At 40.5% G+C, this 17,850-nt stretch overlaps 1 protein-coding gene across 4 annotated transcripts in view; it reads right to left on the reverse strand.

Annotated features, from left to right (window-relative positions):
* Positions 1–17,850, reverse strand: part of KCND2 (potassium voltage-gated channel subfamily D member 2) — an 832,113-nt gene that overhangs the window by 194,964 nt on the left and 619,299 nt on the right. For all 4 annotated transcript variants that reach the window (XM_077264984.1, XM_077264981.1, XM_077264982.1 and 1 more), the window contains exon 4: positions 833–928. In XM_077264984.1, coding sequence (XP_077121099.1) covers positions 833–928 — 96 coding nt within the window. The remainder of the gene's footprint in view (positions 1–832; positions 929–17,850) is intronic.

A 17,850-nucleotide genomic window follows, 5' to 3' on the forward strand; every position in this document is an offset into this window, starting at 1 on the left:
TCAGCAGACACACCTGACCAGGACTGCAACCCAGGGACAACTGCATTACCACCTACTACCACCGGAGGGAACCCAAAAGCAGAATTCACAACAGACTTCACCTGGATAATGTGTAGAGTTAATAAGTTAGATAAATTCAATACTCCCCCACAGTTATCTGGTACGTCTTTGTAGTATTTGTTAACAAATTCTTATCACTGGTCCCTTACAGTTATGAGAACTGCAAGAAAGAACACCATGTGTGAGCAACAAACTTTTGTCCACCTTACCTGCAGAAGACCAGCCTGCAACATGGCCATATTCCACCTTCCAGAAAAACATTTTTAGTGGTTGTTTATATTCTGTATTTTCTATTACAATTTTACATTTTAATATTATTTTGTAATATATATATTTTTTATTTGTAATATTGCTTATATCTGTGGTGCAGCCAACGTACAGGTAAGGTGTTTTTGTTTTTAAATGTTAAATCATTTTACATGTAGCTGTAAATTGTATTAAAAAATAAAAATTAAATTTATAAAATAATGCTAAAAATGTCTTACTTTACTAAATCATGCTTCATAGATTAACTTGTAAAGGGAGATGACTGTTATACAAAAACTAACTTCGAAAAACGTTAAAACATGAATGATAAAGGGCACAGTAAGGTCAACGATAATTTATTCTTTGGATAAAAAAAATAATGTAATGTAAAAATAAAAGAATTGGACTCAGCGATTGTCTCGGCATAGCGGGACAGTAAACATTTTCAAGAGCGATTGTAGCTCATCTGGAATAAAGCTCATGTTATTTTGTTTTCGACAAAAGGAAATTGTTTCAATTTCCCTACCGTGGTCTTTTCCAGACAGTGAAGCAAGTGGTGATGCTGTGTTGCAAATGTAGATCCGGTTTTGGTAACAAGAGCTTGTTCCTCTTCGCTGGAACCCTGTAAATCAGAAAAATACAATATTTTTACTTTCAGATACTTTTTAAAATATAAATGTGAATCAAATATTAATGCTAATACTTATATGTTTACATTAATAAAGAAAGAACAATCCATTATTACTATTTTTCACATTTTTAAAGATTTTTTTTTCAATTCCCATGTAGTCATATTGACTTATATTAAAGCAATCTGTTATTTCTATGGTGCCTCTTTAGACACTACTACATATGCATCTAGCTTCTAGCATACAGTATGCAGAGTTTTGATTTGCTATGTGAACCCAGGGAGCAGAAGAGCATGTAACAAATCTTCCATGTCCTTTTGGCCTTGCTCCTCTTGCATTTAGCTTCTATAAATACTTTAATACACCAAAGGTATTGAAGAAGATCTCTCATTGATTTTTTCTTTCTGAAAATTATCTTAAGACTTGTATTATTATGGCACAATATGGACCTAAGGCAATATTTTTTTCTATGCCAATACTATAGAAACTAATTACATTTCAGCTTTTATTTTTGAAATGTAATAACTGCTTTATTGATTGTCTATTTTATTTACTTGCTTACAAAACATTATTCTCATAACATGGATGTTCAGCTCGTATACATTTTTAATATTTTGGTTAAAATCTTTCTCCCCATAAATAACCTAGCGTAAGTTTCTCTCTTGCGGAGACTTAACAAAATTGACATGCTGTGGTCTGGAAGGATGCGCTGCATGTCCTTCTCAATGAGTGATCCGCAGTTGACCATGGATGCATAGTGGACATGGGATTTCTTGAAATCCTATCCACTATGCTGTCTCAGCTGGCCGCTGTGGGTTTGACGCTGCATAAATATGCAACATCAAACCCACAGCAGTTGCTGATCATGGGCACATACCCTAAATCTCACTGAGCGTGGTTCTCATTGGTGGCAAGTTAGATACACAAACACACTGTATTACAATATTAAAATATTAAAATATCTTCAGTGCATTAACATGTAAAGATGTAATAATATACAGTTGTGCTCAAACGTTTACATAACCGGCAGAACTTTGCTTTCTTGGCCTTTTTTAAGCGAATATGAATGATAACACCAAAACTTTTCCCCCACTCATGGTTAGTGGTTGGGTGAAGCCATTTATTGTCAAACTACTATGTTTTCACTTTTTAATTTGTAATGACAACCCAAAACATCCAAATGACCCAGATCAAAAGTTCACATACCCCATTTCCTAATACCGTGTACTGTCTTTTGCAATAGTTGTGGATTAGGTTCTTTATTTTCTCAGATGGTAAAGCTGCCCACTCTTCTTGGCAAAAAAACTCTAATTCTTGTAAATTCCTGAGCTGTCTAGCATGAACTATGCGCTTGAGATCTCCCCAGAATGGCTCAATGATATTGAGGTCAGGAGACTGAGATGGCCACTCCAGAACCTAGACTTTGCTCTGCTGTAGCCAATGACAGATAAACTTGGCTTTGTGGTTTGCATCGTTGTCATGTTGGAACATCCGTCCCATGCGCAGCTTTCAGGCTGATGAGTGCAAATTTGCCTCCAGTATGTGCTGATAGCGTGCTGCATTCATCTTTCCTTCAACTTTGACCAACTTCCCTGTGCCTTTGACCTGTCGCCAAATGTAGCATTTATGGTTGTGGCCAAAAAGTTAAATTTTGGTCTCATCACTCCAAATTACCTTGTTCCACAAGTTTTGAGGCTTGTCTCTGTGCTTTTTTGAATCTTATAGGTGAGATACTTTGTGGCATTTGCACAGTAATGGCTTTCTTCTGGCGACTCGACCATACAGCACATTTTTTTTCAAGTGCCTCCTTATTGTGCATCTTAAAACAGCCATACCGCTAGTTTTCAGATAGATTCTAGTATTTCAGCTGATGTTATTTGTGGGTTTTTCTTTGCATCCCGAACAATTTTCCTGGTTGTTGTGGATGAAATTTTTGTTGGTCTATCTAACTATGGTTTTGTTCTTGCAGAGCCCCTGATTTAACATTTGTTAATCACAGTTTGAACGCTGCTGACTGGCATTATCAATTCCTTTGTATATCTTTTTGTATCCATCTCCTGTTTTATGCAGTTCAACTAACTTTTCCTGTAGATCTGTTGTCAATTCTTTTGCTTTCCCCATGACTCACAATCCACAATCACAATTTTTTTCTTATGTTCCAACACACCTGTATAATTTTCTGCAGACGCTCCAGGTGCGCTTTCCATCCCGGGTTGCCTAGGCTCATATACCTCATTGTCCTATGCTTCCAGGTATTGTCCGGTTTTTCTCATTTTACTCCTGTGTATTGACTCATGTCCGTATTATAGTTTAGCCATATTTAGATGGTACACAGTGCTTGTCCAGTTTTTCTCATCTTACCCCTGTTTATTGACTCATGTCCGTATTATAGTTTAGCCATAGTTAGATGGTATACAGCGCTTTATCAAGACTCATATTGACAAATTCGACATTGGTGCCCTGTGCTCTTCACGGATGAGAGAAGGTTCACTCTGAGCATATGTGACAGATGTGATAGAGTCTTGAGATGCCGTGGAGAATGTTCTGATGCCTGCAACATCCTCCACCATGAACAATTTGACAGTGGGTCAGTAATGGTGTGGGAAAGCATTTCTTTGAAGGGCCGCATAGCCCTCCAGGTCATAGTCAGAGGCACTCTGAATGCCATTAGGTATTGTGATGAGATCATCAGACCAACTGTGAGATCATATGCAGATGCAGTGGGCCCTTGGTTCCTTCTGATGCATGATAATGCTAAGCCTCATGTGACTGAAGTGTGTCAGCAGTTACTGCATAATGAAGACATTGATGCTATGGACTTGTCTGCCCGTTCGCCAGACCTTATTCCAATAGAGCACATCTGGGACATCATGTCTCATTCAATCCACTAACATCACATCACAGGAGAAAATATATTGCCTCATCAGGAACATGCCCAGGCATTGTAGGGAGGTCATATAGGCACATGGAGGTCACACACATTATTGGGCATTATTTCCTTGTCTTGAGACGCTTCCACTGAAGTTGATTCAGCCTGTAATTTAATTTTCCACGTTGATTTTGAGTATCATTCCAAATCCAGACCTTCATGGGATATTAATTTTGATTTACATTAATCATTTTCGTGTTTTATTGTTCAAAATGCAATGATTGTTGGCTCCCAGCTCCTGGGGAACACCATTTAACACATTTCACTCAGGGCTTTGTTACCAACAGATTACACGCGGAGCTCTACTATATGCATATTACAAAGAAGCTCACTGCCTACAACATGCAGTCAGTCTAGTACTACAAGCAAACATACAACACGCACAACATTTGCTAAAGTTCCATACTGCTCTGGAGACACACAGCCTTATACACGGCACTGCTTCACATGCACTAATGCTGGTCTGTGCTCAGTACACTAACTCCTCCTCTCTAGCCAGTACAGTGAAAGGAAATTCATCATTTACATCATGTGACCTTGCTACCATAGCTGACTCCTGACGGCATACCGGAATACTGGGTGCTACATCTTTAGCCCATAAGTGCCAAAACAAAGGAAAATCTCGACTGATAACAATAGCATGCAACAATTCCTTGACCAATCCTACTTGGTGGGCCATATAATCACAGTCTGTGTGTAGGTTGACCTGGACCATCAGAGTGTTTCTGACATCTCAATGGATTACACCTTACCCCACCTCTTTCTCTTGTGGAAGTGTGGCCCTTACCAGGGTTACCAAATCTTTGATTCCAGAAGTTCCATCACTTGGACACTGTTCAGTCACCTGGAATTCCTGAGGCCCCTTGACAGGACGACGAACAGCAATGAAGGCAGTGGAGGCAAAGTAGGTGTTGCGCAGGACAATGCTGCAGTTAATTGACTTTGGGACTTGATCAGTTCCACCATCTCTCTGTACTGAGGTGTTATGTGAACTTTGCCCCCGGCATTGTGGACCTCAGTTCTCTTCTACAAATTCCACTAAAGGGATGGCTCCCACCTTTCAGCGCTACCTTGAGCCACACTTGCAATGCCATGACAACACAGCAATGTCACCTTCCAGCAGGACAGCTCCTCCATGCTTTCAGACTGTGTTTGCAATGCTGTAGCTGCTGTTACCCAGGACATTCAATTGTTAAACTTCTGTCACCTGTACTCTTTGGGACTTCTGGGTCGCATCCAAAACATCAATTGTAGGGATCCATGCTCTCAGGTAGGTATTATGTAACGTTCACACAGGCAATGTGGTTTTGTCCAAAAGTGCAGTTTTATTGCTTTCATGAAACTCTAAGGGATAACTAAAACAACCTCTTATGGGCACAAAGGTATAACAGCAAATAAACAGTTCATTCAACAGGCACATATATATCAGTGCAGTTTTACCAGAACAGATTAAAGTCCTTTCTCCTAGAGAAAACTTTATACATACCGTGCCTAGTATTCGGCCCCCTGGAACTTTTCAACCTTTTCCCACATATCAGGCTTCAAACATAAAGATACCAAATGTAAATTTTTGGTGAAGAATCAACAACAAGTGGAACACAATTGTGAAGTTGAACGAAATTTATTGGTTATTTTAAATTTTTGTGGAAATGAAAAAACTGAAAAGTGGGGAGTGCAATATTATTCGGACCCTTTAACTTAATACTTTGTTATTTATATTTTCCTCATGCGTGGTGGTATTGTAGTTCCTTACTGCCTAAGGCTTCTAGCAAGGTCCTCACAGTTCCTCTCTGTCCTTCATAAAGGTGGGACACAAACCCATATGACAGGTGACTCGATCCTTTTTATAGGGTCTCTATCACGACCTGGGCCCTATGTGTCACTGTGCCTCCTGGGTATAAAAGCGGACAGGTAACTTAAAGTCCAGCTGTCCTGCTGGTTTCTGCTATGCATTTTGGAGCCCGACACAGCCTCCATCTAATGGCTAACAGTGTCTGCGCTCAGGCAGGGAGGTAGCCCATTCACGCTATCCTTCCCAGATGTCTCTCTCCTGTGCTTTACTCTCCTGCATGCTCTCTACAACTGTCCTTCTTTCGGTATCTCTTTCCCCAGGAGCTGCATCTACTATGGCTGCACCGCCCCCTTCAGTCCTTCTGACACTCCCTGTCTGACTGCACACTACTCTGTCTTCCTGACAGACTGCTCCCTGACTTCCACTCCAGCCAGAATATATATCAAGGGCAGTTCTCTGGAAAGCCGGGATAAGTGCTCCCCCTTCTGGCTTGGAGTGCGAACATGTTGCATGTATGTGTTTACCTGAAAGAAGAGATCTTTCCTAGCTTCCAAACATGATATCACTCCCCCCGTGAGGAAAGCAATGCCACTGTAACAACCAGTACCCTGGGGCGTTACATTCAGACTCTTTGCTCAGACACTCACATTAATTCACATGCTGCCCATTTCCTTTTGATCCTCCTTAAGATGGTTCTACTCCTTCATTGGTGGCCAGCTTTGTTTAATTAAACTGATAGGACTTGATTAGGAAAGGCACACACCTGCCTATATAATACCTCATAGCTCACAGTGCATATCAGACCAAATGAGAATCATGAGGTCAAAGGAACTGGCCAAGGAGTCAGAGACAGAATTGTGGCAAGGCACAGATCTGGCCAAGATTACAACAGAATTTCTGAAGTACTCAAGGTTCCTAAGAGTACAGTGGCCTATATAATCCTTTAATGGAAGAAGTTTGGGATCAACAGAAGTCTTCCCAGAGCTGTTGTTCAGCTAAACTGAGCAATCATGGGAGAAGAGCCTTGGTGAGAGAGAAAGTAAAGAAGAACAACAAGATCATTGTGGCTGAGCTCCAGAGATGGAGTAGGGAGATGGGAGAAAGTTCCACAAAGTCAACTACCTGTTGTGAATTCTGTTCTTGGGTTCCCTCCGGTGGTTGTTGGTGGTATTGCAGCTGTCCCTGGCTTACAATCCTGGTCAGGTGTCCCTGTTGATTGCAGGCCTGACTGAGCTATTTAGGGCTGCTGGATTCATTAGTCAGTGCCAGTTGTCCATTGTTCTGGGAGGGATTGCTTCTCTCTCTGGTTCCTCATGCTCTGCTGCCAATTCAGCTAAGATAAGTTTCTGGTTTTTTGTCTCTGTGCACACATGCAGTGTGCTTGTAATTCAGTGCAATTCATTTGTGTTTTTGTCCAGCTTAGACTTTGTTTGGATTTTTCAGTCATGCTGGATTCTCAGGAGTTGCAGATATACTTGCTATGTCTTTAGTTAGATGTAGTATATTTGTATTTTCTGCTGTGGATATTTTTAGGATTTTAATACTGACCGCTTAGAATTCTGTCCTATCCTTTTCTATTTAGCTAGAAGTGCCTCTTTTGCTAAATTCTGTTTTTCTGCCTGCGTGTGTCTTTCCTCTTACTCACAGTCAATATTTGTGGGGGGCTGTCTATCCTTTGGGACTCTGCTCTGAGGTAAGATAGAATTCCCATTTCCACCTATAGGGGTATTTAGTCCTCCGGCTGTGTCGAGGTGTCTAGGATGTGATAGGTACACCCCACGGCTACTTCTAATTGCGGTGTCAGTTTAGGGTTTGCGGTCAGTACAGATACCACTTACTCTTGAGAAAGTCTCTCATGCTGCTCCTAGGTCACCGGATCATAACAACTACCACTGCAGCCTTCTACCAGTCAGGTTTTTATGGTAGAGAGGCCCGACGGAAGTCTCTCCTCAGTGCAAGGCATAAGAAAGCCTGCATGGAGTTTGCTAAAAAACACATGAAGGACTCCCAGACTATGAGAAATAAGATTCTCTGGTCTGATGAGACAGATAGACCTTTTTGGTGATAATTCTAAGCGGTATGTGTGGAGAAAACCAGGCACTGCTCACCACCTGCCCAATACAATCCCATCAGTGAAACATGGTGGTGGCAGCATCATGCAATGGGGGTGTTTTCAGCTGCAGGGACAGGATGACTGGTTGTCATTAAAAGAAACATGAATGTGGCCAAATACAGAGATATCCTGGATGAAAACCTCTTCCAGAGTTCCCTGGACCTCAAACTTGGTTGAAGGTTCACCTTCCAACAAGACAATGACCCTAAGCACACAGCTAAAATAACAAAGGAGTGGTTTCAGAATGACTCTGTGACCATTCTTGACTGGCCCAGCCAGAGCCCTGACCTGAACCTAATTGAGCATCTCTAGAGAGATCTGAAAATAACTGTCCACCAACGTTCACCATCCAACCTGATGGAACTGGAGAGGATCTGCAAGGAAGAATGACAGAGGATCCCCAAATCCAGGTGTGAAAAACTTGTTGCATTATTCCCAAGAAGATTTATGGCTGTATTAGCTCAAAAGGGTGCTTCTACTCAATACTGAGCAAAGGGTCTGATGTTGTGAATTCTGCTCTTGGGCTCCCTCCAGTGGTTATAAGTGGTAGTGCTGCTGTCTTTGGATTGCAGCATTCAACAGGTGTGTCCACCTATTGCAATTCTGACTGGGCTATTTAGTCTTGCTTGACCCTTTAGTTAGTGCCAGTTGTCCATTGTTTCCTGGAGGATTCACTTCCCTGACTGGTCTCTCTTGCTGGCTGTTCATTTCAACAAAGATAAGTTCTGGTTTTGTTTTCTGCAGTCCACATGCTGTGGGCCTTATCGTTCTAGTTATTTTCCATGTTTTTTCTTGTCCAGCTTGGTCTGTATAAGGATTTGTTTAACCAAGCTGGTATCTCTGGAGATGCAGATATACCCTCCATGCCTTTAGTTAGATGTGGAGATTTTGTATTTTCTGTGGTGGATATTTTCTAGTGTTTTAATACTGACCGCATAGTACTCTGTCCTATCCTTTCTATTTAGCTAGAAGTGGCCTCCTTTGCTAAATTCTGATTTCAGTCTGCGTATGTCATTTCCCTCTCTTCTCACAGTCAATATTTGTGGGGGGCTGTCTATCCTTTGGGAATTTTCTCTGAGGCAAGATAGTTTTCCTTTTTCTACCTCTAGGGGTAATTAGTTCTCCGGCTGTGTCGAGATGTCTAGGGAGTGATAGGTACATTCCACGGCTACTTCTAGTTGCGGTGTTAAGTTCAGGGACTGCGGTCAGTACAGGTACCACCTTCTCCAGAGTACGTCTCATGCTGCTCCTAGGCCACCAGTTCATAACAGTCTGAATACTTATGACCATGTGATATTTCAGTTTTTCTTTTTTAATAAATTTGCAAAAAATACTATATTTCTGCTTTTTTTCAGTCAAGATGGGGTGGAGAGTGTACATTAATGAGAAAAAAATTAACTTTTTTGAATTTACCAGATGACTGCAATGAAACAAAGAGTGAAAAATGTAAAGGGGTCTGAATACTTTCCGTTCCCACTGTATATCTGGGATTATGTGATTTTGCATGCCTTATCACAGCTATCTGACCCTAATTCCTGACATGTTTGACTGCATTCCTCTTGTTCCCTGAAACCTGCCTGATCTCTGTTGCTAACCACAAATAGCTTGCCTACAGTGTATGTCAACTTACTCTTGTATTTCCAGCTTATTAAAGTACCCTAATGTCCTGTATAGTCTGCTGTCATTGCACCTAGTAACTGTACCTTTAAACAATCTCTGTATATTACTTTCCCATCTGCACTAGATGCTAGAAGAGAATGAAATAACACGCAGCTGAGATAGATGCAATTTCTATAGATAAATTGTGCAATTCATTCTGGGTTTATTCTTCCCCTGGTGTTGCAGGAACCAGACAATAGCTCATTCACAAGAATGGCACTTTTTCTTAAATGAAAAAAACAGCTCCTTTTTCTGATGTCATACAGTACATCGTCTTTAAGTGCAGATGGTCATAATGATGCATGAATGTAGCTTCCAGGATTTTTACCCTTCTAAATTCTGCTGAGTAAATGACAACTCCGAGTGACATACGAATCAATGATCGCTTTTTACAGCTTCTTTTCAGTTGCACTACTTGGTGATCGCTGAATGAACAAAGTTCAATTTTTAGTCCTTTATTTCAAACTATGGTTTTCTTATTCTGTGATAACCTTCTATATGTCTTAAGCTATAAATATTGAGGAGGATTGTCTTTGTGCCTGCAGGATTTTGCTATATTGCTCAAATTGTTTGGAATACTTCATTGAAACAATCAAGCTGGAGGATCAATGTATGACCTCTGCATGTATGGTGATGAGGCATTTGAGATATCAGGTTATTTGTAGGACAAATGTATTCTTTAATCTGCTTTTGTTCACCTGCCAGTTTATCTATTCGGAAACTAGTGGTAAAACTAAGCAATTTACTGTTGTGTTGTTATCAGATCAATGTCATCCTCATCCATCTATAAGGCACATTGCTGTATTATGACTCTGTTTTGTACAACATGCTGTAGGACTGTGGTAAAAATGTGTGAGGACTCTACTATTCCATAAAAATTCAAAATAAAGAAATTGTTGTGACATGCTCCACCAGACTCCACGTATATGGTATATTTCTTACTCACTGCAGACAAAGGGACACTGATTTTTTATAGATTTCAGTCCAGAAAAATCACATAAAATTTTATGTTTTTTTTTTAAGTGTAACTATTAGCAGACAATGAATTTTTAGGGTACCAATATGATTTCAGTAACCATAAAATCCAGTCCTGTCAGTACATCAAAAGCTCTAAGTGGGATCAACTGCTGGTAATTTTTGCCAGCTCATCCATCCCTTATTGAAATGCTCCCTCCACATGTTAGCTGCCATTGCTACAGATAAGAGAACTGGTCTTTGTTTGTTGGAATTTTTAGGAATTTGTTGATCCAGGTAAATTCAAATAATTTGCAATTTGATTACTGTGAAATTCCCTTAAAATGGCTGCAGAAATTTTGGCTACTACCTCCATATTTGATTAAGCACACCTTCCATCAGTCTAAGGGCTCATTTAGACATCAGTGCAAACAGGTCCGAGCACTGGCTGCGGCTCTTCTGACCAGAGCGTAACAGCCTCTTAGAAATATATGAAGCTGTTATGCTCCGGTCATGTGACCTGCAGCCAGTCCATGCGTGCTTGGACCACTTTGCACGGACATCTGAAAGAGCCCTAAGGCTGTTTTTAATAAGTGCTGGATCCTAGCTACCTGACAAATTTGCAGGCTTTTAGACTGAGAGAGGCATGCTTGATAAATATTAGGTTTAGGCAATGTTCACATGTTCAGGGTTTGGTCAGTGTCTTACATCAGTATTTGTAAGCCAAAATCAGGAGAGGAACAATCAGACGAAAAGTATAATAGAAACACGTCACCACTTCTGCATTTATCACCCACTCCTGGTTTTGGCTTATAATACTGAGGTAAAATACTGACCAAATACTGAACATTTGAACATGACTATAAGGCCCCATCAAAAAAGGTATGTCATGCTGTGGGCACACATAAATTGGCCAATTTGTATGCTAAGTAGCTTCAATTTATATAAGTATATTTAATTCTACTTTATTTAGCAGTAATGCAGTCCAAATTTTATATATTCAATGTTTGCATACATCTTAGTTGCTTACACATTGCAGAACATGACATCAGAGAAGGATCTCCTGACCATGGGCAGGGCAGGATTGGCTTCTCCATTATGCCTTGCAGCTATCAACTTATATGATATTACACAGCCAATTATTGTGGACTATCATAGTCTGTATAAAAGCAGAGGCTGGGAATGCAGCAGCTATTTTGGGGAGAATCTGGATAATGAGAGGATGTTACAGCTCATAGCTTAGCAATAGAGACAGGGAATGAAAGCCATAATACACCAAATAAACTGTACACAGCAGTTAGAATTTTTTTTACCATTCATCTACTGATACCATATTTGTATTTACATAAAAGAGATTAATTCATCTAAAAAAATAAATATTTTTTCCATTTTGTTAGTGTTTTCTTGCTATAAACGATTAGTAAATAAGTCTAACGCACCAATGTTACATGCTTACACGCATTATGAGGTTTTAGGAAAAATTAGCTGCTAATAAATGTACTACTCATGTACTGGATTACTTCCACATATGCTTAATTGGAATTGTTTGGGCAATATACAATTTGTTAATATGAGGGAGAGTTAGGGGAATAAGAGCTGATGCTTATGTATTCACTGTACATGCCAGGTCTGCTGTTCATTTAATCTACCTGTAGACATAATCAGACATGAATATTTAACAGTTATACGATGGATTGAATTGTGACAGGAAATCAACACCAGTCAATGTTCTGTTCGAGAAAAAATTCTATGAAACATCTGTTTATTGTCTGAACTTTACATCCGCTGATGACTGGTAACAGCAGCTCAGTAAGACGAGAAATACATGAAACTGCTCCCTAATACTTACCTGTAAATAGATAATTTACTTACATTAAAGCCAAATCTCTGCAGATAACTCATTACTCCCTAAACAAAAAATGAGGTGCATATCTTTGTCTTGTGTCTTGTCAGCAGAGTTAATTTTAAACAAATTGAAAAATTCAAAGTGGGGACCCTCTCTTTCATTTACCTACATGATTGTAATGGATGATGAGTGTAGACACCTGAGATCAATGCTACTGATGTACTGTGTCCTCACAGGCACTGCTGTGTAATGTGATGGCTCTATAGGAGTGGCACGTTACAGCCATTGTGAATATTATGTCCTGATGCTGAATGGCACTCCTCAGTATACAGTACAACATAGTCAATGCGGCACCCAGATAGGAGCAGGAGGAGGATCGGCAGAAGAGCATTCCTGTCCTCTGCTGTATTGGCATACCTCCCAGTTTTGAGGTATATAAATTGTGTTCCTGGGCAATTTGTTTTGACACTAAACCACTCCTCTAATCTCATCCAATTATTTCTATGTGTCCTCATTTCAAAAAGTGAAAAGCATTAGTGTTCTCACTCACTGCAATAACCTTTGCATGGTCTCACACAGTATGATGCCCCCACAGTGTCCCCACACATACAATATGATGCCCCCATCCTCATAGAGAACATGCTCCCACAGTGTTTCCCACATACAGTATGATTCCACCACAGTTGAAGTATGATGTCTCCTATCAGGATATCACTGGGATATAATACTGTGTGTGGGGGGAGGACTGTGTGTTGGTGGCTGTGGGGCCTCATACTGTGTGTAGGGAGCTGGGGGGAATATACTGTGATAAGCACCATATTGTGTAGGGCCTTTGCAGGGAGTTGAAACTGCATGTGTGCGACATTGACAGCAGCATACTATGTGTGGGAGGCTGTAGGCCATGTATGGAGGAATACACTGTGGAGGTGGTGTACTATGTGTGGAGGAATGTACTGGTTGGCATATGACTATCACACATAATGAAGTAGGCAAGGTTAGGGAAATAACTTAGTGTAAAACATAAATTGTGTGGTGCGCTACACGCACTGCAGTGGGGGTCTCTCTTTCTTATCTTTCAAAGTTGGGAACTGTGCGATGTGCCTCTACAAATAATTGTCCTATTTGGCTATTATATCACCCCACAAACTCCCTATGTCCTCTAGTGTACTGATGTTCAATTCTTCCTTTTCCCTATATATTTATCTTTTAAATGTACTGTCACATCTTCAGCACTTTCCTCAAACTTGAGCCTCTGCTACTGATATATCTCTGCTACTGAGTCATGTTACTTGAGCATGTTACATGACCAGAAGCTACTTGCAGATACTTCAACCTTTACTCACACTGAATGGTGGATCAGTGATTTTCCGGCTCCCTGCCCCTTCATTATATTCACCTTGTCTGTGTCTTGCAGACAGACAGACAGTCTACAGACTCTAAGGCACAGTTCGGCAGGCAACTGCCTGCTCAGACAGATGTGTTAGCAGAAGCAGGGGCCCTCCTGCAAATACCCAGTTTACTCCCATAACTCTAATCCTAGCAATAAGCCTTAAAGTAATCTATCTTAACCCCTTAGTGACAGAGCCAATTTGGTACTTAATGACCGAGCCAATTTTTACAATTCTGACCAGTGTCACTTTATGAGATTATAACTCTGGAACGCTTTATCGGATCCCGCTGATTCTGAGATTGTTTTTTCGTGACATGTTGTACTTCAAGTTAGTGGTAACATTTCTTCTATATTACTTGCGATTATTTATGAAAAAAATGGAAATATGGCGAAAATTTTTAAAATTTTGCAATTTTCAAACTTTGTATTTTTATGCCCTTAAATCAGAGAGATATGTCACAAAAAATAGTTAATAAATAACATTTCTCACATGTCTACTTTACATCAGCACAATTTTGGAAACAATTTTTTTTTTTGTTAGGGAGTTATAAGGGTTAAAAGTTGACCAGCAATTTCTCATTTTTACAACACCATGTTTTTTTTAGGGACCACATCACCTTTGAAGTGATTTTGAGGGGTCTATATGATAGAAAATAACCAAGTGTGACACCATTCTAAAAACTGCACCCCTCAAGCTGCTCAAAACCACATTCAAGAAGTTTATTAACCCTTTACGTACTTCACAAGAACTAAAACAATGTGGAAGAAAAAAATGAACATTTTACTTTTTTTTGCAAACATTTTACTTCAGAACCATTTTTTTTTTTTTCACAAGTGTAAAAACAGAAATTTAACCACAAATTTTGTTGTGCAATTTTTCCTGAGTACACCGATACCCCATATGTGGAGGTAAACCACTGTTTGGGCGCACCGCAGAGCTTGGAAGTGAAGGAGCACCGTTTGACTGTTTCAATGCAGAATTGGCTGGAATTGAGATCGGACGCCATGTCGCGTTTGGAGAGCCCCTAATGTGCCTAAACAGTGGAAACCCCCCACAAGTGACACCATTTTGGAAACTAGACCCCCCAAGGAACTTATCTAGATGTGTGGTGAGCACTTTGAACCCCCAAGTGCTTCACAGAAGTTTATAACGTAGAGCCGTGAAAATAAAAAATCGCATTTGTTTTCACAAAAATGATTTTTTCGCCCACAAATTCTTATTTTCACAAGGGTAACAGGAGAAATTAGACCACAAAAGTTGTTGTGCAATTTCTCCTGAGTACGTCGATACCCCATATGTGGAGGTAAACCACTGTTTGGGCGCACCGCAGAGCTTGGAAGTGAAGGAGCACCGTTTGACTTTTTCAATGCAGAATTGGCTGGAATTGAGATCGGATGCCATGTCGCGTTTGGAGAGTCCCTGATGTGCCTAAACAATGGAAACCCCCCACAAGTGATACCATTTTGGAAACTAGACCCCTTAAGGAACTTATCTAGATGTGTGGTGAGCACTTTGAACCCCCAAGTGCTTCACAGAAGTTTATAACGTAGAGCCGTGAAAATAAAAAATCGCATTTGTTTTCACAAAAATGATTTTTTCGCCCACAAATTCTTATTTTCACAAGGGTAACAGGAGAAATTAGACCACAGAAGTTGTTGTGAAATTTCTCCTGAGTACGTCGATACCCCATATGTGGAGGTAAACCACTGTTTGGGCGCACCGCAGAGCTTGGAAGTGAAGGAGCACCGTTTGACTTTTTCAATGCAGAATTGGCTGGAATTGAGATCGGATGCCATGTCGCGTTTGGAGAGTCCCTGATGTGCCTAAACAGTGGAAACCCCCCACAAGTGATACCATTTTGGAAACTAGACCCCTTAAGGAACTTATCTAGATGTGTGGTGAGCACTTTGAACCCCCAAGTGCTTCACAGAAGTTTATAACGTAGAGCCGTGAAAATAAAAAATCTCATTTTTTCTACAAAAATGATCTTTTTGCCCCCAAATTTTTATTTTCACAAGGGTAACAGGAGAAATTAGGCCACAAAAGTTGTTGTGCAATTTCTCCTGAGTACGTCGATACCCCATATATGGGGGTAAACCACTGTTTGGGCGCACCGCAGAGCTTGGAAGAGAAGGAGTGTCGTTTTACTTTTTCAATGTAGAATTGGCTGGAATTGAGATCGGACGCCATGTCACGTTTGGAGAGCCGCTGATGTGCCTAAACAGTAGAGACCCCCCACATATGACACCATTTTGGAAACTAGACCCCTTAAGGAACTTATCTAGATGTGTGGTGAGCACTTTAAACCCCCAGGTGCTTCACAGAAGTTTATAACGTAGAGCCGTGAAAATAAAAAAATCGCATTTTTTCTACAAAAATGATCTTTTTGCCTCCAAATTTTTATTTTACCAAGGGTAACAGGAGAAAATGGACCCCAGAAGCTGTTGTACAATTTGTCTTGAGTACGCCGACACCCCATATGTGGGGGTAAACCACTGTTTGGGCGCATGGCTGAGCTCGGAAGCAAAGGAGCGCCATTTGACTTTTCAATGCAAAATTGACTGGAATTGAGATCGGACGCCATGTCGCGTTTGGAGAGCCCCTGATGTGCCTAAACAGCAGAAACCCCCCAAAAGTGACCCCATTTTGGAAACTAGACCCCCCATGGAACTTATCTAGATGTGTAGTGAGAACTTTGAATGCCCAAGTGCATCACAGAAGTTTATAATGCAGAGTCGTGAAAATAAAAAATATATATTTTTTAACAATAAAGATTTTTTAGCCCCCAAGTTTTTATTTTCACAAGGGTAACAAGAGAAATTGGACCCTAAAAGTTGTTGTCCAATTCGTCCTGAGTATGCTGGTACCCCATATGTGGGGGTAAACCACTGTTTGGGCGCACGGCAGAGCTCGGAAGGGAAGGAGTGCCATTTTGGAATGCAGACTTTGATAGAATTGTCTGCGGGCGTTATGTTGCCTTTGCAGACCCCTAATGTACCTAAACAGTAGAAACCCCCAACAAGTGACCCCATTTTGGAAAATAGACCCCCCAGGAACTTATCTAGATATGTGGTGAGAACTTTGAATGCCCAAGTGCTTCACAGAAGTTTATAATGCAGAGTAGTGAAAATAAAAAATATTTTTTTTCCCACAAAAAAGATTTTTTTAGCCCCCAAATGTTTATTTTCACAAGGGTAACAAGAGAAATTGGACCTCAAAAGTTGTTGTCCAATTTGTCCTGAGTATGCTGGTACCCCATATGTGGGGGTAAACCACTGTTTGGGCGCACGGCAGAGCTCGGAAGGGAAGTAGCGCCATTTTGGAATGCAGACTTTGATAGAATTGTCTGCGGGTGTTATGTTGCGTTTGCAGACCCCTAATGTACCTAAACAGTAGAAACCCCCACAAGTGACCAAATTTTGGAAACTAGACCCCCTAAGGAACTTATCTAGATATGTGGTGAGAACTTTGAAAGCTCAAGTGCTTCACAGAAATTTATAATGCAGAGTAGTGAAAATAAAAAAATATATTTTTTTCCAACAAAAAAGATTTTTAGCCCCCAAGTTTTTATTTTCACAAGGGTAACAAGAGAAATTGGACCCCAAAAGTTGTTGTCCAATTTGTCCTGAGTATGCTGGTACCCCATATGTGGGGGTAAACCACTGTTTGGGCGCACGGCAGAGCTCGGAAGGGAAGGAGCGCCATTTTGGAATGCAGACTTTGATAGAATTGTCTGCGGGCGTTATGTTGCGTTTGCAGACCCCTAATGTACCTAAACAGTAGAAACCCCCACAAGTGACCAAATTTTGGAAACTAGACCCCCTAAGGAACTTATCTAGATATGTGGTGAGAACTTTGAAAGCTCAAGTGCTTCACAGAAATTTATAATGCAGAGTAGTGAAAATAAAAAAATATATTTTTTTCCAACAAAAAAGATTTTTAGCCCCCAAGTTTTTATTTTCACAAGGGTAACAGGAGAAATTGGACCCCAAAAGTTGTTGTCCAATTTATCCCGAGTACGCTGATGCCCCATATGTGGGGGTAAACCACTGTTTGGGCGCACGGCAGAGCTCAGAAGGGAGGGAGTACCATTTGACTTTTTTAGCGCAAAATTGGCTGTCGTGTTTGGAGACCCCCTGATGTACCTAAACAGTGGAAACCCCCAAATTCTAACTCCAACCCTAACCCCAACACAGCCCTAACCGTAATCTCAACCCGATCCATAATCCTA

This window comes from Ranitomeya variabilis, chromosome 5, assembly GCF_051348905.1.
Source record: "Ranitomeya variabilis isolate aRanVar5 chromosome 5, aRanVar5.hap1, whole genome shotgun sequence".
NCBI lineage: Eukaryota > Metazoa > Chordata > Amphibia > Anura > Dendrobatidae > Ranitomeya > Ranitomeya variabilis.